The 26,143-nt window shown below is 40.0% G+C and overlaps 2 protein-coding genes across 6 annotated transcripts in view; one reads left to right on the top strand and one right to left on the bottom strand.

Annotated features, from left to right (window-relative positions):
* The window catches only part of LOC127624989 (gastrula zinc finger protein XlCGF57.1-like), a 112,290-nt gene extending 101,566 nt beyond the window's left edge, over positions 1-10,724 (top strand). For all 4 annotated transcript variants that reach the window (XM_052099995.1, XM_052099996.1, XM_052099994.1 and 1 more), the window contains exons 2-3: positions 1,172-1,583; positions 6,763-10,724. In XM_052099995.1, coding sequence (XP_051955955.1) covers positions 1,172-1,583; positions 6,763-7,949 — 1,599 coding nt within the window. In that variant the 3' untranslated portion in view covers positions 7,950-10,724. The remainder of the gene's footprint in view (positions 1-1,171; positions 1,584-6,762) is intronic.
* LOC127625016 (zinc finger protein 501-like) overlaps positions 1-26,143 on the bottom strand; it is a 617,707-nt gene that overhangs the window by 222,381 nt on the left and 369,183 nt on the right. The gene's annotated exons all lie outside the window — the stretch shown is intronic.

Here is a 26,143-nt window from a genome sequence, read left to right on the forward strand (position 1 = left end):
GGCTCGTTATTATGGTTTGGTATTTCTTTGCTAACAGTGTTCTACATTACAATGTTACTTATAACATTCTTTCTCAGCCCTGGAACTTAAACCATTCTGATGCCCCCAAAATATATATTTAAGTAATTAAAATAATATCATAAATGTGTGACTAGTTGACTAATGGCTTAAACTATCGACTACTAGTCGACTAGGAAAATCTTTGGTCGGGGGGCCAACATTTAATTTTTTTTATTTTGCTGGATTTTTTTTGTCTTTTACCCAAGAAAGATGGTGCAGTTCCCACTATTTTGGGACAATCTGGCACTTCACGATAACAACCTGTAAGTATGCTTGATTATTTGTTGATTTATCTGCTACCGAGAGTTCAAATGAGGAGTTTTGTGTTGTAACAACGGTGTACACCCAGTTCACAGCTGTAGGCCTCTGCTAACCTGATAGCTAATGTTATTGTGTTGAAATAGTTTTGCTATTCATGGTAGTCCACGGCTAACTTGATCACTAACTGTGAGTAAGCCTCTGTTCGTCGTTCATATCTCAGGTGAAAAAGGTTCGGCTACACCCATTTCAGAAAAAGATGACTGATTTAGATGCACTACATGTCTTTTACTTGAATCTTTGTCAGGTCACATCGATAGTGTACTTGTAAGAAAGCTACAAAAGTAAAACTTACCTCTGTGTAATGTCCTGCTCAAGTCGTGCTTGTGAAGGTGTTTCTGGTCGATCAACTTGTTCTTCCAAACTTTCATTATCGACGCCACTGGTGCCATAGTTACAATAGTGTTTACAGCTGCTCAGCAAGACTCGGGAGCTGAACCTCGTTTATGGTAAGGGCCGTTACATTTCCATCACATGCTCTACGCGGTTGACCAGTCACAACAGAGTAGGCCAGCTGACCAATCAGAGCAGACTGGGCTTTTCAGAAAGGGGGGCTTTAAAGAGACAGGAGGTAAATCATAGCATTTCAGCCAGAGTATGAAGAGCAGGGAAAATAAATGTGCAGTATGAAAAACAATGTGTTTTTTGAACATTAAAGTATATAAAGCTTTTTTAGTAGACCCCCAAAATAAATATCATTTGTTTAACAGACCTGTTCTTCTGTATAATCACATATAATAATCTTTTAGAGTTTGATGAATAATGAAAATAATGATGATGTTTTTGTGTTCAGATGTTCATCATGAGAGAGCAGGTGGATGTGATTCATGCTGGAGAACAGCAGATGCTGCAGACAGCAGTGAAGATTGAAGTGAAGCAGGAGATGAAAGATGAAATCACAACAGAAGAACAACAGACTGATGAAGATGATGATGAACAGCAGATGCTGCAGACATCAGTGAAGATTGAAGTGAAGCAGGAGATAAAAGGAGAAAACACAACAGCAGACCAACAGACTGATGAAGATGATGATGAACAGCAGATGCTGCAGACACCAGTGAAGATGTGTTCAGTGAAGCTGCTGGACTGCAGGAACCTGATGAAGATGAGAGGAGAAACCACAGCTGTGGTACAACAGAGTGATGATGATGATGAAACCACAGCGGAGGAACAACTGAGCGATGATGATGATTTTATTCCTTCAGGTGTGTTTTTGAGGTGTCACCATTTACGTAAATTGTTTCGAAAAAAAATTCTAATTGAATTTTGACTGTGAATGGTGACTGGGGTAAATATATCTAAATCATTATTATCATGAAATGCAGTATTGATTGTATAAATCAGGGGCGTTTCCTTGTGTTTGATCACAGGACAACCATTGAACGATCTCATTAATAGGTTAAAAGGGAGACTAGAGAGAGAAACATCACAGATAACAAGAATCTTGAAGGTGTACTTAGTGATTCTAATCCAATAAACTTTTTGCCAAATTCTATAAATATCTCTAGCCAATCAGCAACAGGGGGTGGTTCTTGCATGTGCACAGGATGTGGAGTGGGGGCAGAGCGAGAGGGAAATTAATTAGATGGCAAATCTGGCTGATGTGATCTTTCTAAACTCCAAGGAGGACAAGTGGCCGAGAAACCGACCAAGAGAAAAAGGTCAGATGAGTATAAACTAAAAAAGAAGGATTATGATTAGTCGAGGGCTAGGAGCCACGTTAACATCGGCGAGGCTTTTCAGCAGTGGAGAGACCTCAGAGAGTAAAAGGCTTGAAGACGGATGCAGATGTTGCTCTTTTTTTTCGATAGGTGGGTAACATAAATTTTGCTTTGTTTCACTGAACCCATATATGCTGTTGTTGTGATGTTAGATTTAGTAGCAGTAGACATGAGTGTCTGGAGCTGGTGAGCATAAAACCTTCTCGCTTGCATGAATGTGGGGGGGGGGGCTTCCAAAGGAGCACTGAAGGGAGGGGTTTATTTTGGCAGTTGAGTTTTAATATTATAATTGAGCTCTGAATATAAATATATATATATATATATATATATTTTTTTTTAGGTATGAATATAAACATAGTCTGTTAAAGACCACTCACTGTTTTCACTTATTTTATATAATAGATAATTTTTAGAAATATTTAGATAATTTTAATCCGTTTAAAAGTACTAATGTCAAAAAATCATCTAGTGAAAAACTGATTTAAGTGAGGAATAATTGACTCCAGCCCATTAAATTACTGAAAAATAATGCACACCCTGAGGCCAAAGTCAATTCCTCTGCTTGTACCACAGTCACCACTCCTTGGGACATTCTTCAGGTCCAAAAAAAAACTAGTAAACTTAGCAAAAAAGAAATGTCCCTTTTTCAAGACACTGAAATTTAAAGATAATTTTATAAAAATCCAAATAAATGTACAAATCTTTATTGTAAAGGGTTTAAACAAAGTTTCCATGCTTGTTCAATGAACCATAAACAATTAATGAACATGCATTTATGGAACGGTCTATAAGACACTAACAGCTTACAGATGGTAGTCACAGTTATAAAAACTTAGGACACTAAATAGAACTTTCCACTGACCAAAGGAAAGATCTCCACGGTCCCTGCTCATCTGCGTGAAACTGCCTTAGGCATGCTGTATGGAGGCATGAGGACTGCAGATGTGGCCAAGTGCCTTGGTGGAAGAGTGGGGTAACAACTTACAGCAAGAACTGGCAAATCTGGTGCAGTCCACGAGGAGGAGATGCACTGCAGTACTTCATGCAGCTGGTGGCCACACCAGATACTGACTGTTGTTGAATCATTTTATGTTCATACAAATATTTACATGTTAAGTTTCCTGAAAATAAAAGCAGTTGAAAGTGAGAGGACATTTCTTTTTTGCTGAGTTTAGAATCACTTAATTACAAACTTTTACTTTTTCAGTTTCTGAGGGTTTATTAAATACTCGATACTGTTAAAGCACAGTTTTTCTTAATTTTGACTTTTCTTCTATTGTTTTTATTTGTTCTGTTGCTTGTAATTTCTTTCTTCTTTATTATTGATTGTTTACTTGAACTATTAGGCTACTTGAGAACATTGTTTACTGAACAAAGTAGTTGGTATTCGTTTCCGTTGCATTTCGTGGAGATTGCGCTTCCACCAGCTAAAATACTCTGAAATTAGTTGTATCTACTCTGCATCTATTATCGCATCTCTGACAGTAATGGTATTTAAAATATTCTCTTCTCTAGAGATTATTTTTTCAAGCTAACTAATAGCGATGTTCACGGATAGTCGACATTCGGTTAACTATGGAATGATATTCCGGACATTATTTAAAAGGAATTGCAAATTGTATTTGCAATTGCGTTTTCAATTTGTGGACGCATAAAATGTGACATAATCCAAACACACATTACCGTTTGCATTTTCGCACAGTGACTGCCAAATTTCAAATGGAAAAGCAAAGTCCGTTTGCAACTGTGTTTCCCATATCTTACGAGTTTTGGCCCTGTCATATTTAAATAGCAATTTCACTTTCTCAGCGTCTCGTTCATTCAGGTGGTCTCAGACCGATTGTTTTGGTGCATATCCGAACGCGATTGCCGTGTTCATATATGCCTAAAACCGAACCAAGGGAGAAAATGCAATAGTTGAAAGTGCCCTCATTCTCACACCATTATATGTAAGGGTATTTGACTAATTTAAACTGTCCTTATTGTAAATTATTAGGTAATGGAATTAGTCGTGTTCGACAACCATTATAAATGAGATAAAAATATAAAATAACTAGATTATTTGTCTGAATAAATTCTCCACCATTAAAATCGTAATGCAACGTATCAACAATTTCTCCCAATACTCACAATTTCTACTGTAAGGAATTAGCTTTAATAATTGAATTATGATTAATTAACTTATTGGAGTGATATTATTCTCATGGCTTATTGAAAATAATATCACACGTATTTAGGTACAGCTTTGAAGCTATTCTAAACATAAATCTAATCTATTACCCAAATTATCTAACTAATACACCAGCACTTTGAGCACAATATTGGAGATGTATTTGTGTGTAGTGGTATTTCCTGGCGTTCTTTGTGTTGCTTGGTTCTTGGTCGAAAGTTTGTTCCATCGATGTTTTGGACCTCTGTAAGATCGAAGTTATTGTCCGTATGAATGATGAGATTTGGCTTTGAATTGAGTCCTTCTCATGGGTGTGTGAACCGTAGAGAGTGATGAGCTTTCTCGGGACGTCACATGGCATGGACCTGGTTCCAACGAGATCTCCTTGAAGACCACGAGGGAAGAGTCAGAACGAAGTCTGAGCAGTCCACAGAGCAGGAGAGATGACGAGAGAGATGAGGGGAAGAAAGCGTGTTCTTCCTGTTTGGAAACATTTGAACTGAAATTGGCCGCATCCCCAAAGGTGTCCTGCGCCAATCAGAAGTGACTTTTCAGAGTCACATGGTCAACTGGGCTGTCTTTTCTGACAGTTGATTTATGGTCCTTTTGTTCTCCCACTCAAAAATAGTGCATATTTAATCATGAACATTTATATCTTGAGAATATCTTGAGACACGATATTCGTTGTGATCAGCTTTCTCTGTATATGCCAGCGAACGCTTAAATACTAAACATGACATATTTTTCATGAATATTATACGTGTAGTTAACAAAACATGAACAAACCTGGTTACAAAATCATACTGGTAAATTAATTGGTTATACAACATGGATGAAACATTACACACATTTTAAAGAGGTACATCAGGCTATAATCATTAATTTGTCAGTTATACAAGTTACCACAGTTCAAAGCCATTTTCAGAATTACCAAGCAAGACTAGGCGTTGTGTGCCTAGTCTTTTATTTAATAGGATTTTATTTTATTTTATATTTTATAGGATTGATTCAGCGAAGTACTGTGACTTTTGTGAGATATTTCTGGATTAAGGAATGTCCTTTTAAGATGCTGTTTGCTGAACAATGTAATGCAATCTGATGAGCCTAAGTGTAGCAAACTGGTTTATATCGGAGGACAGAATCTTGTGTGTCCCGAGTCTCTCGGGAACTCCAAAAGTGTGTTCTGTCTTTTATTGCTTCGATCTTTGAATTTAGGGCCTCTTTTCAGAGAGGTTTTCAAGTCATATGGGATCTAGACAAGTCTCTTTGTTAGTTTTATTGGCCAGATGTTAGACTAAGACCAATGTCTTTCCATTTATGACTTTGTGGAATTCCAGAATTAAGATTGAAATCATGTTGTTTCAATTATTCTGCATGGATAATCAAAGGCACCAAACGAGCAAGGTGTGAAATGCCCTTAAACTACAATACATTTCCTCTCAATCTAATTTCAGTGCCACACAGCTTAGATTAAATCCCTAAATATTCATTGAACACTATAGAGTAGGTGGTGGTATATGCTGCTTTGTCAGTAAGTGACACAGCAGTGAAGTAGAGCAATGGTTCACAAACTTTTTACAATAGTGTACCCCTCTAAACATTCAACATCCTTTTGCGTACCCCCTCTCTAACCCATAGATAACATTCACACAAGGTATTTTTAAAATATGTGTATATATATATATAAAACACAATTATCTTTGTAAAATAACTCCCTTACATTAAACACGTTACATTAATCATATACATATTGAATAAATGGCTCACCAATTGAGATGGGTATGCTAGATATGATAAAACTGCATAAGATTAAAACTCCCCCCTCGTGGCATCACGGCATGCAAGAACATTGTTCGGTTCTGTTCCTGGAATTGCGCATCATTGCAGGTATGGTATTGCCGGCCGACATCAAGCATTGCGGGGTAATTATCTGTGCAATTGCGAGGTCAACTCAAGGTGCTTTTATATATCAAATTTGACACTGTTAGCAAGGTTGAGCTCATTTGCTGAAAAAACATCATGCAACAATGTAAAAACAGGTCTCTAGTGTGAGTGAAAATGACTGCGTGTGAATGTGGAAAATGATTTGGCCACACCGGATGTCTAACACCTGTCATCAAAGCATGAACTTATGCAATCAGAATCAAAACTCCCTGTTTATCTAACCTTAAATACAAATGACGTTTTAAACAAAAAAAGAGAAACTAATATTGTAGACGACTGAAGTGTGTGAGTCTGGTGAAACAGTGAAGGATCAACTTTACTTGCTATCACTAAACTACGTCACCTAGCGGTGTGCTGGGCTGGCGAATAAAGATATTTGTTTGATGCAAGACACCTGAGTAGATGCATTTTTTTTTACCACAGAAGATTGGGTTATTTCATTGCATATTTATCTGACCTTAAATGACACCTTACAACATAATTTTGTTCTGCAAAATTAAAGTGTAAATTTTTTTTTTAACTAATTAAAACTTATTGTGTTTATTGTAGAGCTGATGGAAGTGAGAGAAGAATGTGAAGAGCTGCAGGAAGTGGAGGAGGAACAACATGGTTTCATAACTGGAGGAAAATATTTAAGTGGCTCAAAGACAGAAGACAATTTCTCACCTAAAAATCCTCAAAGAACAGCCAAGAAATCTTTCACCTGCTCTCAGTGTGGAACATGTTTCACATATAAAAGCCATCTTAATATACACATGAGAGTTCATACTGGAGAGAGACCTTACACGTGCCATCAGTGTGGAAAGAGTTTCACATGTAAAAGCAATCTTAATACACACATTAGAGTTCATACTGGAGAGAGACCTTACACATGCCATCAGTGTGGAAGGAGTTTCTCATTTAAATGCTATCTTGATAAGCACATGAGAGTTCATACTGGAGAGAGACCTTACACGTGCCATCAGTGTGGAAGGAGTTTCTCATTTAAATGCTATCTTGATAAGCACATGAGAGTTCATACTGGAGAGAGACCTTACACATGCCATCAGTGTGGAAGGAGTTTCTCATTTAAATGCTATCTTGATAAGCACATGAGAGTTCATACTGGAGAGAAACCTTACACATGCCATCAGTGTGGAAAGAGTTTTGCAGATGCAGGCAGTCTCAAGAGACATCTCTTTTGTCACTCTGGAGAAAAGCCATTTGAATGTGATAAGTGTGGTAAAACATTTGTTCTGACACAGTACCTAAAACGACATCTGAAAACTCACACAAATGAGAAGCCTTACAAGTGTTCATTTTGTGGAAAGAGTTTTACACACAAGTTCTATTTTAAAGAGCACCAGAAAATACATACCAGTGTGGCGGCTCATATGTGCTTTGAATGTGGGAAGTTCTTTATTACAGCCAGCAGCTTGAAAAAGCACCAAAGAATTCATACTGGAGAGAAACCATACAAGTGCTCACACTGTGGAAAGAGTTTCACTCAGTCAGAACACCTGAAAACACATGAGATATTTCATACAGGAGAGAAACCATACAAGTGCTCACACTGTGGAAAGAGTTTCACTCGGCCACAAAACCTGAAATCACACGAGAGAATTCATACTGGAGAGAAACCATACAAGTGCTCACACTGTGGAAAGACATTCAGTAAGTCAGAACACCTGAAAACACATGAGAGAATTCATACTGGAGAGAAACCTTACCACTCAGGGCCTGAAATTCATTTCTGAAAATGGGGAGGGAATTTCTTTAGGACATCCCATGATCTTTCATCGCCATAGTGTAGGGCCTCATGTATTCAGATACAAGACAAAGGCAGGCCTAACACAGTTGTAAAGCCTGACTGAGGCCCACAAAAACAAAGTCATAAATCTTACTGATAAAAACCGCGCCAAAATCAAACAAAGGGAGTACACAACAGACTACAAATCCCAAGACGCCTTGCTCACTTTACAACTGCTTGAAAATCCAAAGGATCAAACTCTCAACTCCTATTGGATGAGGCACTCAACAGAAAGCACCTCAACTATGATGTCATCAGGAGTATAAATACCGCGAAAATCGTTCTGTACCTCGCTTCCAGTGACTTCGCTCGCCGTGCATAGACGCAGTCTTCACTGCTCTCAGGTGTTGCCTCGTTGCAAAAGGAAGTAACGTGCAACTTGAAACTGCGGCCATATAATCTCCATCTCGCTGGACGAGTTGAGATTACATTGTGTTCCACCGAACACTTTAACGGATCCGAAGGAAACCGCCAAGCAATCCGCACCTTCATCCGTTTGTCTGCAGAAGTGAAGGAAGAAGGATCCCCTTTCCTCTTCAGTCAAGTTAACGTCGCTGATTTCTCCACCAGCTGTCGAGAATCAGCAGCCGCCCACTGACAGAGCAAGAAAACAGCCTCCCATCTTCACCCGAGCATCAAGGAACCGAGTCGGAGTCGATCGACGGATGAACACACGTTCTACATGCGCCCTCAAGCGATTCAAGTAAGAGGTTAACGTCTGGGCAGAGATAGGATATTTAGGTGTGTTATTCTTGTGGATGAAGTTTAATGTTTGTACAGTTTAAGGACAGCGAAGTCCGTTCATTTGTTGCTAATAATAGTCAAGCTATTGATGTAACAAACTGTTATAACAAAAGAGAGTTTTCTGTGTTGTAATCCAACTACGTTGGACTGTTGTGTTTTTACGCCATCGCGGATGAGACCGGCAAACTGTTTATCCATAACAGTTGCCTTCTCTCCCACGATCGCGAAACCGGCTTCGGCGCCGCCACTTTCTCTCTCTCTGTTGTACTAACCACACACGCACACACACACACACACACACACAAGACGTACAAGCGAAAGACACGCTGCACACGGGCAGACGCATTAACCGGCTTTACTCCGCCCACATTCATGGCCATACTCTCTGGCCGGAAATCTCGCTTGACGTACACTCCATGAGAGTCACGTCCGCCAATTTGTGCGCGTCAATCCTCACACACACACATACACACACACACATACCGTCCTCTCATGTGTTAGAGGCTTATTTTGGTTACTATATCTAATCATCTCACTGTTTAGTTTGTCGTTGAATGACGGAAGTTTATTGACTGCATTGTATTGATTATTAATTGATATTATATTTTCAATAAACTTTGTTATAATTAAAAGAGAAGTATTTTGTTTTGTTTTGCATACATATGTGTCAAATGCTGGCAGGGGATGCCAGTGCTCGAATTCACCCCTTCGTTGTTCCCTTTTTAATCTTGATGATCTACAGACATCAATTTTCCTAAGAGAACAATCTAACATTGAGACTGTTATACGGTCTGGTTATTAGTCCCTGATTCCAGGGTGGTGCCCCGTCTACATTAATCCTAATTAATATTTTATTAATTTTAATAATTAATTATTATCTTTGATAATAATCCATATTCTGTTAAATTTGATGATTGTTAATTTAAAGGATTACAAAAACTAACATTGATTCAAATCTATGATAATTATTAATTATTGCTAATAACCAAACTCGCTCCTAAACTGTGAGCCCTACAATAGCAACCAACAGCATTGATTTGTGATCTGGGTCAACACTAATGAAAACGGTTTCATCGATGCATATGAACGTCAGCGCTCTCCACTGCACAAATAAACAGTAATCAGTTAAAGGGCCCAGATTCTCACGCTAATATATGTAGCGAATTTGGTATGATAAATGTACACTGCTTGGGTTAAAGTGTTGTGTACATTACCATCATCTGTAAGGGAAACAGTATGTGTGAGCTAGGAATTAAATTAAACGGCCCTATTTCTACATTACTATGTCAGGAAATTTATAATGGAATTAGTTGTGTTTGACAACCATAATAATTTAGATGAAAGTCAAATAACTCGATTATTTGTATGAATAAAATTCTCCATTTTTAAAATCGTGATACAATATCTCGTTTTATCAGCTCACAATTTCTACTGTAGTGAATTAGCTTTAATAAGAGAATTATGGTTAATTCTGTATAAAATGTGTGGCAATGATAAAAGTCTGTCTTTTGTATTCAACAGAAGAGATAATCTCATGCAGGTTTGGAACAAGATTAGGGTAAATTATGATCATTTCATTTTGGGGTGAACTATTCTTTTAAACTTTATTTTAAACTTTTTTATTTCTCAATGATGTCTGAATGTGTGCTGCTTTATTAGATAAAGATTCCAAATTATAGGAACATTTAGGAAATGTCAATGGAAATAAAACACTGGTCACTTCAGATTTTCTTGTATAATGCAACAAAATATTATTTTTAAGTTGATCAACAGCAGGACTGATTAATCAGATGTTGGTATTTTAAACACTCCAGTCCAGCAGGAGGCGGAAATTCACCGGAAGTTGTTTTGTGTTTGACATTATTTGTGATAATTTTATTTAGTTTGATGTTTATTTTTCTGTGAATGTTGTTTTTAATGTCTTTGTCTTTTTAATGGCTGTAAAAGAAGCTCATTATCATCTTTATGAATAAGTTAAGTTAGCAAAGTAAAAGTTGCAAAAACTTGAAATACTCATTGTTGAATTCATTTTGTTTTCAATGCATCAGTAATATAATAAATACTTGAATCCATTAATACCACTGCAGTGCCTTTCTTTCTTTATTTCAGTTATGAAGACATTTTCTCTCAATACAATAGTATTTTGGCTTTGTGAAACAATGCAGATTTAACAAGTTTTTCCTGGGAGCTTTACAACACACCAATGCAGAACTATGAATGCAAACCAATGCGTTGGCGACTAAGCTGACCCCATGGCGTAGATTCGACACAGAAGTATTAACTGGCCTTTATTCTCAGTCACATTCATCTTTTTTCCATATTCAAAGTGAATAGTGACCGAGACGAACATGTAATGTGTTTTCATAAACATGAAAGTGAGTAAATATTGACAGACAGGGCTTTCAAGAAACAGGAAATATTCCCGACATTAAATAAATAATTACATGTGTAGGACGTTTGAGTTGAAGGGATATGCATGCAGATATAAAATCGTGATTAAATGAGCAATGTTTACTCACTGAAATGAGGTGATATAACAATATTGCAGCACAGTGGCTCCACTGTTATGACATCATCAGTAATCCAGTTCTATATTATAAATTGGACATATTGACTGTGCAATGCTGTTGTGATGACATCACAATCCGCTCAGTTTGCAGCCTTTCCGCTTCAAAACTGGTTCCGGCGCCGGTGGCTGATTTTCTCAGAAGCGGAGGCAACTGAGGTTATTTTTATTGAGATCATCGTCTTTGTTTTATTATTAAATATCTGCTATAAGTTTATTTTGCTGTAAAAGTAAAGGTATTGGAAATGTCACTCCTGCCCCTTTAAGAGTTAGTTTCCTTCGGGATGTTCAACTCCTCTCTCAGTCCGCTTTTCAACTATTTCGACGCATCAACACTCCAGTCCAGCAGGAGGCGGAAATTCACCAGAAGTTGCAGAAAACACAAGAAGAAGAAGAAGACCTGAGATCCACAACACCGTTTGAGCGCTAAAATCGGTACGTGTTTTGTGTGTTTTACATTGACAGATTTAGATTTTTCTGTGCGTGTTGTTTTTATCTCTTTGGTGTTTTAATGACTTTAAAAGAAGCTCATTATCGTCTGATGTAGTTTGTTTTGTTACTGGTCACATGTAGGGCTGAAACGTTTAGTCGACAACATGGTTTGTTCTCATTTAAGGTAACATGAGATCACATTAAACTAATGATGGCGCGTGAGAGCAGCACTGCAGTTAGCGCAAAATTAAGTTTTGACTGATGAGAGGAAGAATTACACCGATCACAGTCCAGATGCACTCCAAACTTTCCAAACAGCTTCATGATGCTTCTACAAGTGTTTAATCAAGTTCCTGGTGTTGCTGCTACCACCTCTCGAAACGCTTATGTTACATAAATTGCACTCGGCATGGTTTTTTTTTCTTGAGTTTAAAATAACTCCACACAGCTGACATGCTGATAGTGCTGACAGGTCTCACCCAGGGTTGCCAGATGCCAAAACCTCGTCAAAAACCGCGAGAATACACAAAAAACCGCCCAAATTTGTATTGGCTTGTTTCTCGCTATGGTTTCTCATTTAAACACATGATAATCATTAACGAGTTTTAAAATTACCCATTGGTCCGTGTACTTTGCGTCCATTTGTTTTTCCTTTTTTAACCTTTAATCAAAAATTAACGGTTGTTGTATTTTTAAAACGCAAAGTTGAACACCAAAATTTGAATTTGAACTGCAAATGCTCCAGTAAATATATATATATATATATATATATGTATAATAAATAAAATAAATATATAATAAATATTTATTTTTATAAAATAAATAAAAAATAAATCTTTACGTATTGTTTATGACTTTTTGCCCCTTTATTAAACATTTAAAATATTCGCAAATGAATATGGAAAATGTCGATTTTACTGGTATTCTAAGGCCAAACCAGGAAATTATATTTTTCCCTCAGTGCTGAATGAGAAGAGCCATGTCTCTGGAACAATACAGAGGTGATTTAGGCTGTGGGTGATTTTTAGGCTAATAATGACAATTATTAATGGCGTTTATAAATGAGTTCACTTAAGACAGTAATATGTGTATCATAAAATAATTTATTTTTATATAACTTAACATTTTACAGTTTTTGAAATGTTTTTGTTTTAGGCTTTCTTTTTTATGTGAAGTTAAATATCTAAGCATTGTAGACCCATATAAGGAAAATAAGTTTGTGAATATCGTTTCACCAGTCTAAAAACGAATAAAGAAGGCATGTTTTTCATTATTCAATTAGGAGTTAAAAAAGGAAAAAGGAATGGACGCAAAAGTACATCGGCCTTAGACTTAGCCTATCCGTGCGTGACGTGAGCTGAAGGGAGGGAGTGTCTGTTGTGAGTTTAGGGGGCACGTCAGCCAGACCTGGTGTGTGTGAGTGTGTGTGTGTGTGAGTGAGTGAGTGAAGGTTACTAAACAGAGTCGCCGAAAGAAGGATCTGAAGTACCGATGTTTCGGGTACAAACACCCACCGAACTGATCTGAAACCAGCCCGAGTTTTATCCACCCGCCCAGACCCATTTTTGCCCGCAAAAAAGATTGCAAAACCGCCCAATCTGGCAACCCTGGTCTCACCTATCTATCACTCGCGTTCTAGCTACTGTTCACGTGACGCCAGTGTTGCCAAGTCCGAGTTTTTCCTCCTCCTGAAAGGGCTAGTTTTGAGCAGCAAATGCGTGGGATTTTGTTCTGAAAACCTGGCAACCCTGCGTGATGCTCATCTCTCTTCACGGTGTTGTGCCGAAATTTGAGTCCCTGCCAGAATCGGAGTGCCCCTCGCGTGCACACGCATTACGTCAGTTGACGAGACAGCGGTACAGCGAGTTTAAAACTCTTCCGTCTAAAAAGCCTTTATAATCAATATTTTTCACACAATTAACCAAAAGGCAACGTAGTAATTTATTATTTAAATGCATGAAAGTGTGAATTAAAAACCATTATGTAAATTGATTTTGATGAAGTAATAACGAAAGCTGAAACTAAGCTTCGACAGTGCAAGCATTACACCATATGTTGCTAGCGTTGCAGTTGTGAATAATCTGTTTGTGTAATGTGCATTGATATATTTTTATTATGTCAAATGTGCACATCATGCAAAAAAGTGTAAAATGTATATGATGTGTAAGAGGACTGCACATTGGTGGAACAAGCATTCAAGGAATTTCACTTTCACAGATAAAACAATGTAAAATTGAACTGCATTGACATGCTATTCATGTAGATTATGGTGTTATTCTAGTAATTTTATATGTAATATTGACTATATGAACTCTTATCATTGGACCTAAATATGAACATCATACAAATGTATATTAATTAATGTGTATCATTATGTTTTACACCATAATAAACATACTAAAGTACATTGATGAAATGTGTGTATATACAACAAGACCGTAAATAAGAGAATAAGTAATATATTGTTAAATAGTAAGGCACACAGACAAATCTGACAATTGAAGTGAATATATGAGGGTAAGTTAAATAAGTGAGCCAGTATGTTTGTGGATAGCATACTCACATTTTCACCAAAGGGGAAAGGTAGATCCAAAAATTGCATAAGGATTTAAAGATTTTACTTTGCAATATACTTAAACGTTTATTCCCACAGTGCAAGTATTAATTTGCTCACGTACTGCAACAAGCTAATTTCTGCTTATTTTTTGAATAAAGATGAATCTTATCTGTAATAATACCCTTTGGCTATAGCATATCAATTGTAATATCCGTTATCCAGAACAACATGGGTTTACCTGTGGGGATTATCATTTTGGCAATACTATCATTACTCCTGCAAAAATTGGAGTGCCCTCCCAATCTGAGGATTAAAAATTCACAGAGACATCACATTTACACCTGGGACATATATTCCTATGGAGGCTGTGTCCTCAAAACCATTTGACTGTAGCTTTAATAAAATAGGTTTACCAGGGAGAATTATCATTTTGTCAATCTTATCATTACACCTGCCGAAATTGGAGTGCCCTCTTAATCTCAGGATTACAATGTCACAGAGACATCACATTTTTACTGGTAACATATCTCCCTATGGAGGCTGTGTCCTCAATACCATTTGACTGTAGTTTTAATTAAATGGGTTTACCAGGAGGGGATTATCATTTTGGCAATGCTATTATTACACTTGCCAAAATTGGAGTGCCCTCCCAATCTCAGGATTAAAATGTCACAGAGACATCACATTTACACTGGTAACATACACTCACCTAAAGGATTATTAGGAACACCTGTTCAATTTCTCATTAATGCAATTATCTAATCAACCAATCACATGGCAGTTGCTTCAGTGCATTTATGGGTGTGGTCCTGGTCAAGACAATCTCCTGAACTCCAAACTGAATGTCAGAATGGGAAAGAAAGGTGATTTAAGCAATTCTGAGCGTGGCATGGTTGTTGGTGCCAGACGGGCCGGTCTCAGTATTTCACAATCTGCTCAGTTACTGGGATTTTCACACACAACCATTTCTAGGGTTTACAAAGAATGGTGTGAAAAGGGAAAAACATCCAGTATGTGGCAGTCCTGTGGGCGAAAATGCCTTGTTGATGCTAGAGGTCAGAGGAGAATGGGCCGACTGATTCAACTGATAGAAGAGCAACTTTGACTGAAATAACCACTCGTTACAACCGAGGTATGCAGCAAAGCATTTGTGAAGCCACAACATGCACAACCTTGAGGCGGATGGGCTACAACAGCAGAAGACCCCACCGGGTACCACTCATCTCCACTACAAATAGGAAAAAGTGGCTACAATTTGCAAAAGCTCACCAAAATTGGACAGTTGAAGACTGGAAAAATGTTGCCTGGTCTGATGAGTCTCGATTTCTGTTGAGACATTCAGATGGTAGAGTCAGAATTTGGCGTAAACAGAATGAGAACATGGATCCATCATGCCTTGTTACCACTGTGCAGGCTGGTGGTGGTGGTGTAATGGTGTGGGGGATGTTTTCTTGGCACACTTTAGGCCCCTTAGTGCCAATTGGGCATCGTTTAAATGCCACGGCCTACCTGAGCATTGTTTCTGACCATGTCCATCCCTTTATGGCCACCATGTACCATCCTCTGATGGCTACTTCCAGCAGGATAATGCACCATGTCACAAAGCTCGAATCATTTCAAATTGGTTTCTTGAACATAACAATGAGTTCACTGTACTAAAATGGCCCCCACAGTCACCAGATCTCAACCCAATAGAGCATCTTTGGGATGTGGTGGAACGGGAGCTTCGTGCCCTGGATGTGCATCCCACAAATCTCCATCAACTGCAAGATGCTATCCTATCAATATGGGCCAACATTTCTAAAGAATGCTTTCAGCACCTTGTTGAATCAATGCCACGTAGAATTAAGGCAGTTCTGAAGGCGAAAGGGGGTCAAACACAGTATTAGTATGGTGTTCCTAATAATCCTTTAGGTGAGTGTATCTTCCTATGGAGGCTGTGTCCTCAAAACCATTTGACTGTAGCTTTATTAAAATGGGTTTACCAAGGGGGATTATCATTTTGGCAATGTTATTATTACACCTGCCAAAATTAGAGTGCCCTCCCAATCTCAGGATTAAAAATTCACAGAGACATCACATTTACACTGGGGACATATCTTCATATAGAGGCTTTGTCCTCAAAACCATTTGACTGTAGCTTTAATAAAATGGGTTTAACAGGGGGGATAAATGGGTTTAACGGGGGATTATCATTTTGGTAATCTTATCATTACACCTGCCGAAATTGGAGTGCCATCTTAATCTCAGGATTACAATGTCACAGAGACATCACATTTTTTACTGGTAACATATCTCCCTATGGAGGCTTTGTCCTCAATACCATTTGAATGTAGTTTTAAATAAATGGGTTACCAGGAGGGGTTATCATTTTGGCAATGCTGTTAATACACCTGCCAAAATTGGAGTGCCCTCCCAATCTCAGGATTAAAAATTCACAGAGACATCACATTTTTACTGGTAACATTTCTCCCTATGGAGGCTTTGTCCTCAAAACCATTTGACTGTAGCTTTAATAAAATGTGTTTAACAGGGGGGATTATCATTTTGGTAATCTTATCATTACACCTGCCGAAATTGGAGTGCCCTCCCAATCTCAGGATTACAATGACACAGAGACATCACATTTTTATTGGTAACACATCTCCCTATGGAGGCTTTGTCCTCAATACCATTTGACTGTAGTTTTAATAAAATGGGTTTACCAGGAGGGTTTATCATTTTGGCAATGCAATTAATACACCTGCCAAAATTGGAGTGCCCTCCCAATCTCAGGATTAAAATGTCACAGAGACATCACATTTACACTGGGGACATATCTTCTTCGTATGGAGGCTTTGTCCTCAAAACCATTTGACTGTAGCTTGAATAAAATGGGTTTAACGGGGGGATTATCATTTTGTCAATCTTATCATTACACATGCCAAAATTGGAGTGCCCTCCCAATCTCAGGAATACAATGTCACAGAGACATCACATTTACATTGGGGATTTATCTTCCTATGGAGGCTGTGTCCTCAAAACCATTAGACTGTAATTTTAATTAAATAGTTTTAACAGGGGGGATTATCATTTTGGCAATGCTATCATAAAACCTGCCAAAATTGGAGTGCCCCCTCAATCTCAGAATTAAAAGTCCACAGAGATATCACATTTTTACTGGTAACATATCTCCCTATGGAGGCTGTGTCCTCAAAACCATTTGACTGTAGCTTTAATAAAATGGGTTTAACAGGGGGGATTTTCATTTTGGTAATCTTATCATTACACCTGCCGAAATTGGAGTGCCCTCCCAGTCTCAGGATTACAATGTCACAGAGACATCACATTTTTACTGGGGACATATCTTCCTATGGAGGCTGTGTCCACAAAACCATTTGACTGTAGCTTTAATAAAATGGGTTTAACAGGGGGATTATCATTTTGGCAATGCAACCTGCCAAAATTGGAGTGCCCTCCCAATCTCAGGATTACAATGTCACAGAGACATCACATTATGCAAGAAAAATGGCGCTGTGGTAGCAATCAGCGGCCACTCCGGATCCAAAATGGTGCTATTTTTGTGACTTACCCCGACTTTTACGGCACACTACCTTCGCCAGACACTGCTAAAATATAAGATTCATGCAACAACCAAGCTGCATGATGATCTGCAGGAGAAGCTACGCAAACTCGGCTTGCCGCAGAGACCAGGCCTCCAATCCTCGGTGTCAGCTGATGCCGGTGGCCGGGGGAGGGGACGTCGTAAGCGGTTTGCAAGGAAGCTCTCCTGTCTATCCTGCTCTCAAATGTTTGCTTCCTGGACTACACAGCGTGAGCTTAGAGACTGCTGCATCTTTGTTTTCACAGAGACGTGGCTCAGCGACAGATTGAATGTGTGTGATGTCTCTGTTAACTTTTAATCTAGAGATTGGGAGGGCACTCCGCCATTAAGCTAGATGGGCTCGCCTCGTTTCGTGCCGACAGAAATGCAGCTCGGTGCAGTAAGACTTGCGGTGGTGGCTTGTGTGTTTACTTCAACACGGAATGGTGCAATAACTCTATGCTAGTCTCTAGTTACTGCTCATCGCTGGTGGAGCTTGTGACTGTTAGATGCAGACCTTTTTATTTACCACGAGAATTCACCACTGTTATTATAACTGGCGTTTACATCCCCCCCAGCGCTAACACTAAGGAAGCGCTCGGTGAACTGTATGGGGCTATTAGTGAACTGCAGAATGCTCACACTGACGGAATGTATATTGTCGCTGGAGATTTCAACCAAGACAGTGCTCCCTAAATTCCATCAGTATGTGGACTTTGCAACGAGAGGGGCGAACACTCTTGATCTTGTTTACACAAACCTCCCAGGCGCTGACCAGCTACATCAGCAAGTGCATTGATGATGACACCTTCTCCAAGACCATCACAACACACTCCAACCAGAAGCCGTGGATGACTGTGGAGGTGCGTGTGCTGCTGAGGACCCGAGACTTCGCCTTCAGAGCAGGCAACAAGGCTGCCCTAAGAACAGCGAGGGCCATACTCTCCTGGGCCATCAGAGAGGCAAAGCGCGCACACACTCAGCGAATCCACAGTACTTCCAGGACAGCGGCGACACGCGGTGCATGTGTAAGGGCATCCAGGCCATCACCAACTACAGGACAACATCAGTTGCCTGTGACAAAAATGCCTCCCTTCCAGATGTGCTGAATGACTTCTACGCTAGGTTTGAAGCACAGAATGACGTGGTGGCAAGGAAGACCACCCCTCCTCCCAACGACCAGATGCTCTGTCTTAATATGGCTGATGTGAGGGAAACTATACGTAGAGTCAACCCACGGAAGGCTGCTGGACCAGAGAACATTCCTGACAGGGTGCTCGGAAGATTCCAATGTGCTTCAAGGCCACCACCATCATCCCCATGCCAAAAAGTCTTCAGTGTCCTGCCTCAACGACTACCGTCCCGTCGCACTCACACCCATCATCATGAAATGCTTCGAGAGGCTCGTCATGAGGCATATTAAGACCCAGCTGCCCCCCTCACTAGACCCACTGCAGTTTGCGTATTGTCCCAACCGTTCAACAGACGACGCCATCGCCACCACCCTCCATCTGGCCCTCACCCACCTAGATAAAATTTACTCATATGTTCGAATGCTGTTCATAGACTTCAGCTCAGCATTCAACACAATCAATCCTTAACACCTGATTGGAAATCTGAACCTGCTGGGCCTGGACACTTCCCTCTGCAACTGGATCCTGGTCTTCCTGACTGGGAGACCTCAGTCAGTCCGGATCGGGAACAGCATCTCCATCACCACCACACCGAGCACTGGGGCCCCCCCCAGGGCTGTGTACTCAGTCCACTGCTGTTCACTCTGCTGACTCACGACTGTGCAGCAACCGTGGTGGGTCTCATCAGCAAGAACGCCTAGTCAGCATACAGAGAGGAGGTGCAGCACCTAACGGACTGGTGTAGAGCCAACAACCTGTCTCTGAATGTGGACAAAACAAAAGAGATGGATGTTGACTTTAGGAGAGCACAGACTGACCGCTCTCCGCTGAACATCGACGGCTCCTCTGTGGAGATTGTCAAGAGCACCAAATTCCTTGGTGTTCACCTGGCAGAGAACCTGGTCCCTCAACACCAGCTCTATTGCCAAGAAAGCCCAGTAGCATCTCTACTTTCTTCGAAGGCTGAGGAAAGCACATCTCCCACCCCCCATCCTCACTACATTCTATTGAGGGACTATTGAGAGCATCCTGAGCATCTGCATCACTGCCTGGTTTGGGACTTGCTGGTTTTGGACCTTGTCGGGCCACAAGAGCAGACAGCATGCAGACATCACTTTGTATTAGTCCTAGTGGACTATGCAACACAATATCCGGAAGCAGTGCCTCTGAGCAACATATCAGCACGTAGTGATGTGGAGGCACTCTTCAAAATAATCTCCCGGGTGGGGATTCCGAAAGAAATTCTCACCGATCAGGGCACAACTTTGTCACAAACACTACACGAGCTCTATGAACTATTAGGTATTAAATTGATTTGCACCAGCGTTTACCATCCACAGACAGATGGCCTGGTGGAACGATTTAATAAAAACCCTCAGAAATATGATTCGTAAGTTCCTGGACAAGGATGCTAGAAATTGGGATAAATGGTTCAACCCCCTGTTATTGGCAGTACGAGAGGTCCTGCAAGCCTCTACCGGCTTTACTCCGTTCGAGCTGATGTATGGGCGGTGCACGGGCGGGGTGCTTGACATCATCAGTACGTTCTTGATCTTAGAGCAAAACTCCACACCTTGGGGCAACTAACACAGGAGAATTTGCTCCAAGCTCAAGATCGGCAGAGTCGACTGTATAACAGGGGAACTTGACTACGGGAATTTGCACCGGGAGATAAGGTACTCGTATTACTCCCCACATCAAGCTCTAAATTACTCGCCAAGTGGCAAGGACCCTTTGAGTTCACACGACGAGTGGGGAAACTCTATTATGAGGTAAAGCGAACCGATAGAGGGGGCGCATGTCAAATATATCACCTCAACCTCCTGAAATTATGGAGGGAGGCGGTCCCTGTGATGTTGGCTATGGTAGATCTGGAGAGGGCAGAGCTCGGCCCAGAGGTAAACACATAACCTACTCATATCGCCCAGTCACTTGTGGAGACCACCTCTCACCGTATCAGCTCGCAGGAGTGGCCAAGTTGCCACAAGAGTTTACAGACGTGTTCTCCAATCTACCGGGTCATGCAAACCTCATCCAGCACCACATCGAGACTGAGCCGGGAGAGGTGGTACATAGCCATCCCTATTACTTACCTGAACACACAAAGAAAATGGTTCGGGAAGAATTGGATGCGATATTTGATATGGGGTAATAGAGGAATCCCACAGTGATTGGTCCAGTCCCGTTGTTCTAGTTTCGAAGAGCGACGGGTCTGTACGGTTCTGTGTGGATTATAGAAAAGTCAAGGGGTGGTAGGCAGGCCGGATGGCCCCCAGCCTGAGTTGTGTAGTGGGGGTATGTGGCAGCCGGGGCGTGGTCAAGTGCCCATCCAGAGAGAGAGAAAGCGGTAAGGTGTTGGGAACTTTTTTCTTCGTTGTCGAAGCAGAGACCAGGAGACGTTGGGATATCTTTCAAGCAGAATTTACTCTTTATTGAGAAGTCACTGTTGCATCGCTGTAGTCATCCAAGTCTGTCTCAATAACTCAGTACGATAGAGTTTTATACCTTTCAAGGGTGAGGGATTTACATAGATGTGGAGACACTTTGATACAAAGCATGTAAATGAGGTACAGAAGTCAACTCGTTACAGGAAATTCCCCAGCCCTGATCTCATCAGCATAACAGTGCTGTAATCAACATCTAATCAGCCGGACTATTCAACGACTGGGTCAGGGGCTCCAAGAGTCATTTAAAGACAAAAGGTGATAGTCCCAGCAATCTGACTAATTTAACTTACAATAGAGAGATCAGGACAGGCAGAAATCTCCTGCTGGAAACCTTGACTGTACCTCAAATACTAAATTCAATCTATTAAACTTTCTCAGCTTATATACTATTGTATTGGAACCTAAATTAAACATTTAATAAATGTGTAATACAACAGTAGGGCACTTACACCTGAGCTAAATTATGTCTAACACCTGTCTCTAATTCCAGCTATAGAGTTCATATTGTGAAGCTGAAGAGTTTGTTTTGTGAAGCTGGAATTAATGTGATAAAAAATCCTTACCTGAGAGGAGCAACTCGCCTTTCGTGTCCTCCTTATCATTGTCATCCTTTACAAGGACACAACCTCCATAGGAAGATATGTCCCCTGTGTAAATGTGATGTCCCTGTGAACTTTTAATCCGAAGATTGGGAGGGCAATCCAATTTTGGCAGGTGTAATGATAGCATTGCCAAAATGATAATCCCCCCTGTTGAAACTTTTTTATTAAAATTACAGTCAAATGGTTTTGTGGACACAGCCTCCATAGGAAGATATGTCCCCAGTGTAAATGTGATGTCTCCGTGAACTTTTAATCCTGAGATTGTGGGGGCACTCCAATTTTGGCAGGTGTAATAATAACATTGCCAAAATGATAATCCCCTTGGTAAACACATTTTAATAAAGCTACAGTCAAATGGGTTTGAGGACACAGCCTCCATAGGAAGATATGTTACCAGTGTAAATGAGATGTCTCTGTGGCATTTTAATCCTAAGATTAAGAAGGCACTCCAATTTCGGCAGGTGTAATGATAAGATTGTCAAAATGATAATCCCCCTGTTAAACCCATTTTAGTAAAACTACATTCAAATGGTTTTGTGGACACAGCCTCCATAGGGAGATATGTTACCAGTAAAAATGTGATGTCTCTGACATTGTTATCCTGAGATTGGGAGGGCACTCCAATTTTGGCAGGTGTAATGATAAGGCAAGGCAAGGCAAGTCAAGTTTATTTATATAGCACATTTCATACACAATGGTAATTCAAAGTGCTTTACATAGAAGAGATTAAAATCAGAATAAAAAAATAAGAATAATTGAAACAGTTTAGAATAAAATAAAATAAAATACAGTACAAACAGTCGGACACACAGTGGCACAGTGCTCATTCAGTAAATGCACTGGTAAACAGATGTGTTTTGAGTCTGGATTTGAATGTGACTACTGTAGGAGCACATCTGATCTCTTCTGGAAGCTGGTTCCAGCTGCAGCTGGCATAAAAGCTAAAAGAAGACTCTCCTTGCTTAGAGTGAACCCTTGGTATTTCTAGCTGATGTGATCCTAATGATCTGAGTGATCTGTTGGGTTTATATTCAGTGAGCATATCTGCAATATATTGAGGTCCTAGCCCATTGAGTGATTTATATACCAGTAATAATACTTTAAAATCAATCCTAAATGTAACTGGGAGCCAGTGTAAAGACCTGAGGACTGGTGTGATATGTTCATATTTTCTGGTTCTGCTCAGAATCCTGGCAGCAGCGTTCTGTATGAGCTGCAACTGTCTTATGGTCTTTTTGGGAAGGCCAGTGAGGAGTCCATTACAATAATCCACCCTGCTGGTGAGGAAAGCATGCACAAGTTTCTCTAGGTCTTGACTGGAAACAAAGCATCTAATTCTTGCCATATTTTTCAGATGATAGTATGCTGATTTAGTTATTGCTTTGACATGACTACTGAAACTAAGGTCTGACTCTAGAGACACACCAAGATTCCTGACTTGATTTTTAGTTGTTTGACCCCTAAGCGTCAAGGTATGCATTCACCTTGAGAACGTCATCTTTGTTTCCAAACACAATGACTTCAGTTTTGTCTTTGTTTAACTGAAGAAAGTTTTGGCACATCCAACTGTTAACTTCATCAATGCATTGGCACAGGGAGTCAATGGGGCTGTAATCGTTAGGTGATAGGGCTAAGTAGATCTGTGTGTCGTCTGCATAGCTGTGGTAAGCAATTTGGTTCTTTCTCATTATTTGGCTCATTGGGAGCATATACAGGTTGAACAGGAGTGGCGCAAGAATTGAGCCTTGAGGGACTCCGCATGTCATGGACGTCCACTCAGACTTATGGTCCCCTATACTCACATAATAACCTCTCCCTTCTAAGTATGACCTGAACCATTTTAGGACCATCCCAGAAAGCCCCACCCAGTTTTCCAGCCTGTCAAGAAGTATGTTGTGATCAACAGTGTCAAATGCAGCACTGAGGTCGAGTAGTACCAGTACTGATAATTTGCCTGTATCAGTATTTAAGCTGAATATCGCTTATTATCTTTATGAGCTGTCTCTGTGCTGTGATGCGATCGGAAACCAGATTGAAAATTGTCAAAGTATCCATTTGAGTTCAAGAATTTGTTCAGCTGATTGAAGACAACTTTTTCAATGATCTTGCCTATGAAAGGAAGATTTGAGATCGGTCTATAGTTGCTTAATATGGTCTTATCCAGATTGCTCTTTTTCAAGAGGGGCTTGACAACTGCAGTTTTCAGGGAGTTTGGAAAACTCCCAGAGAGAAGTGAAGAGTTTATCACTTCTAGGAGATCTGCTTCTAAACAGTTGAACACACTTTTGAAAAAAGATGTGGTAAGTGCATCAAGGGCGCAGGTTGATGTTTTAAGGTGCTGAACGGTTTCTTCCAAAATTTTGCCATCAATTTCTTTGAAATCAGACATAGTAACTACTTTCTCAGGTTGTGGTTTGATTTGTCTGACCCCAGCACAACTCAAGGATGTGCTGATCACCTTTCTGATATTATTGATTTTTTCAGAGAAGAAAGAAGCAAACTCATTTCACTTGCTGTCTGAGAGAAATTCACTGGGAATCTGGCTTGGGGGGTTTGTCAGTCTCTCTACAGTCGCAAAAAGAGTGCGTGTGTTGTTTAAGTTGCTGTTTATAATATTCGAGAAGAAAGTCTGTCTAGCTTTGCCAAGTTCCATATTAAAAGCATGGATGCTGTCTTTGTAGAGGTTATAATGGACTACAAGTTTTGTCTTCCGCCACATGCGCTCTGCTTTTCTGCATTGTCTTTTCATATTTTGCACTGCTGTTGCGTTTCTCCAAGGCGCTTTTTGTCTGCCACTCTTCTTCCTGACTTTCACAGGAGCAATATCATCAATTACACTTAACTTTTGAGTTAAAAGAATCAAGGAGAAAATCAACAGAGTCAGCAGATATACTTGGTGTTAAAGATATAGCCTTCATAAATAGTGCACATAAATAGTGCACTAGTGTTCTCATTTAAGCATCTCTTCTTGACAGACACAGATCTAGCTTCAATGGCAGGAGAGATCAATATATCAAAGAAAACACAGAAATGATCAGACAGTGCTACATCCTTAATAACAATCGATGAAATGTTTAGACCCTTACTGATAAGTAAATCTAGAGTGTGTCCATGATTGTGTGTGGGTCCATGTACATGCTGAGTCAGATCAAAAGTTTTTAAAACAGTTATGATTTCTTTTGTCATATTGTTTTCTGCATTATCTATGTGAATGTTAAAGTCTCCAGCAATGGCAAAACAGTCAAACTCTGAGGTAATTGTTGATAACAGTTCTGTAAAGTCCTCAGCGAAGGCTGGAGAGTATTTTGGAGGCCTGTAAATAATGATAAGTAAAATGCGTGGAGCACCTTTTAACACACTACCCAGATATTCGAAAGACGGGTAATTCACAAATGATATTTGCTTACATTGATAGACATCTTTAAAAGAGCAGCTAAACCCCCACCTCGTCTACCTTCTCTGCAGACACTCAAATAAGTAAAGTTAGGAGGGATGTTTCATTAAGGACTGTTGCACTACAGCTGTCTTCTAGCCAAGTTTCATTTAGAAACATAAAATCCAGGTTGTATGTGATAATTAAGTCATTGACTAGAAGTGATTTATTTTTAAGTGAGTGGATGTTTAAAAGTGCTAACTTAACAGTTTTTGTCCCCACAGCAATCTTAGTTTGGCGTGTAATAGGCACCAGATTAGATGGGTTTGCTGTATGGCTTTTGAAGGCCTTAGACTTTCTATGATGTAATCGAACAGCAATAGAGATTGATACAGGCACACTGGGTTCCCGCTTGTTTTGTAAACATTTGAGAAAGTTACTGTTATCATAGCAGGGACCCAACACATATCACTGAGAGCTGGTATCAGTTGTTTTTGGTTCACCTCGAGCAGATGGAGGAGGGTGTGAGCCCTGGCGTTGTGGCAGAGGTCGAAGAGCTCTCACAGGAGGAGGGGAGGGCGAGCTGGGCCACGCAGGTGCTTGAGGGGCCTGACGTTTTTGCTTGATATCTGGGGCTTGCAGCAAAAGAGTGGGATAGTTTGGTTCCAGCATACACCAGTTCTTCCATTTTCTCTGAGAAACAC

Source organism: Xyrauchen texanus, chromosome 31 (assembly GCF_025860055.1).
Source record: "Xyrauchen texanus isolate HMW12.3.18 chromosome 31, RBS_HiC_50CHRs, whole genome shotgun sequence".
Classification (NCBI taxonomy): domain Eukaryota; kingdom Metazoa; phylum Chordata; class Actinopteri; order Cypriniformes; family Catostomidae; genus Xyrauchen; species Xyrauchen texanus.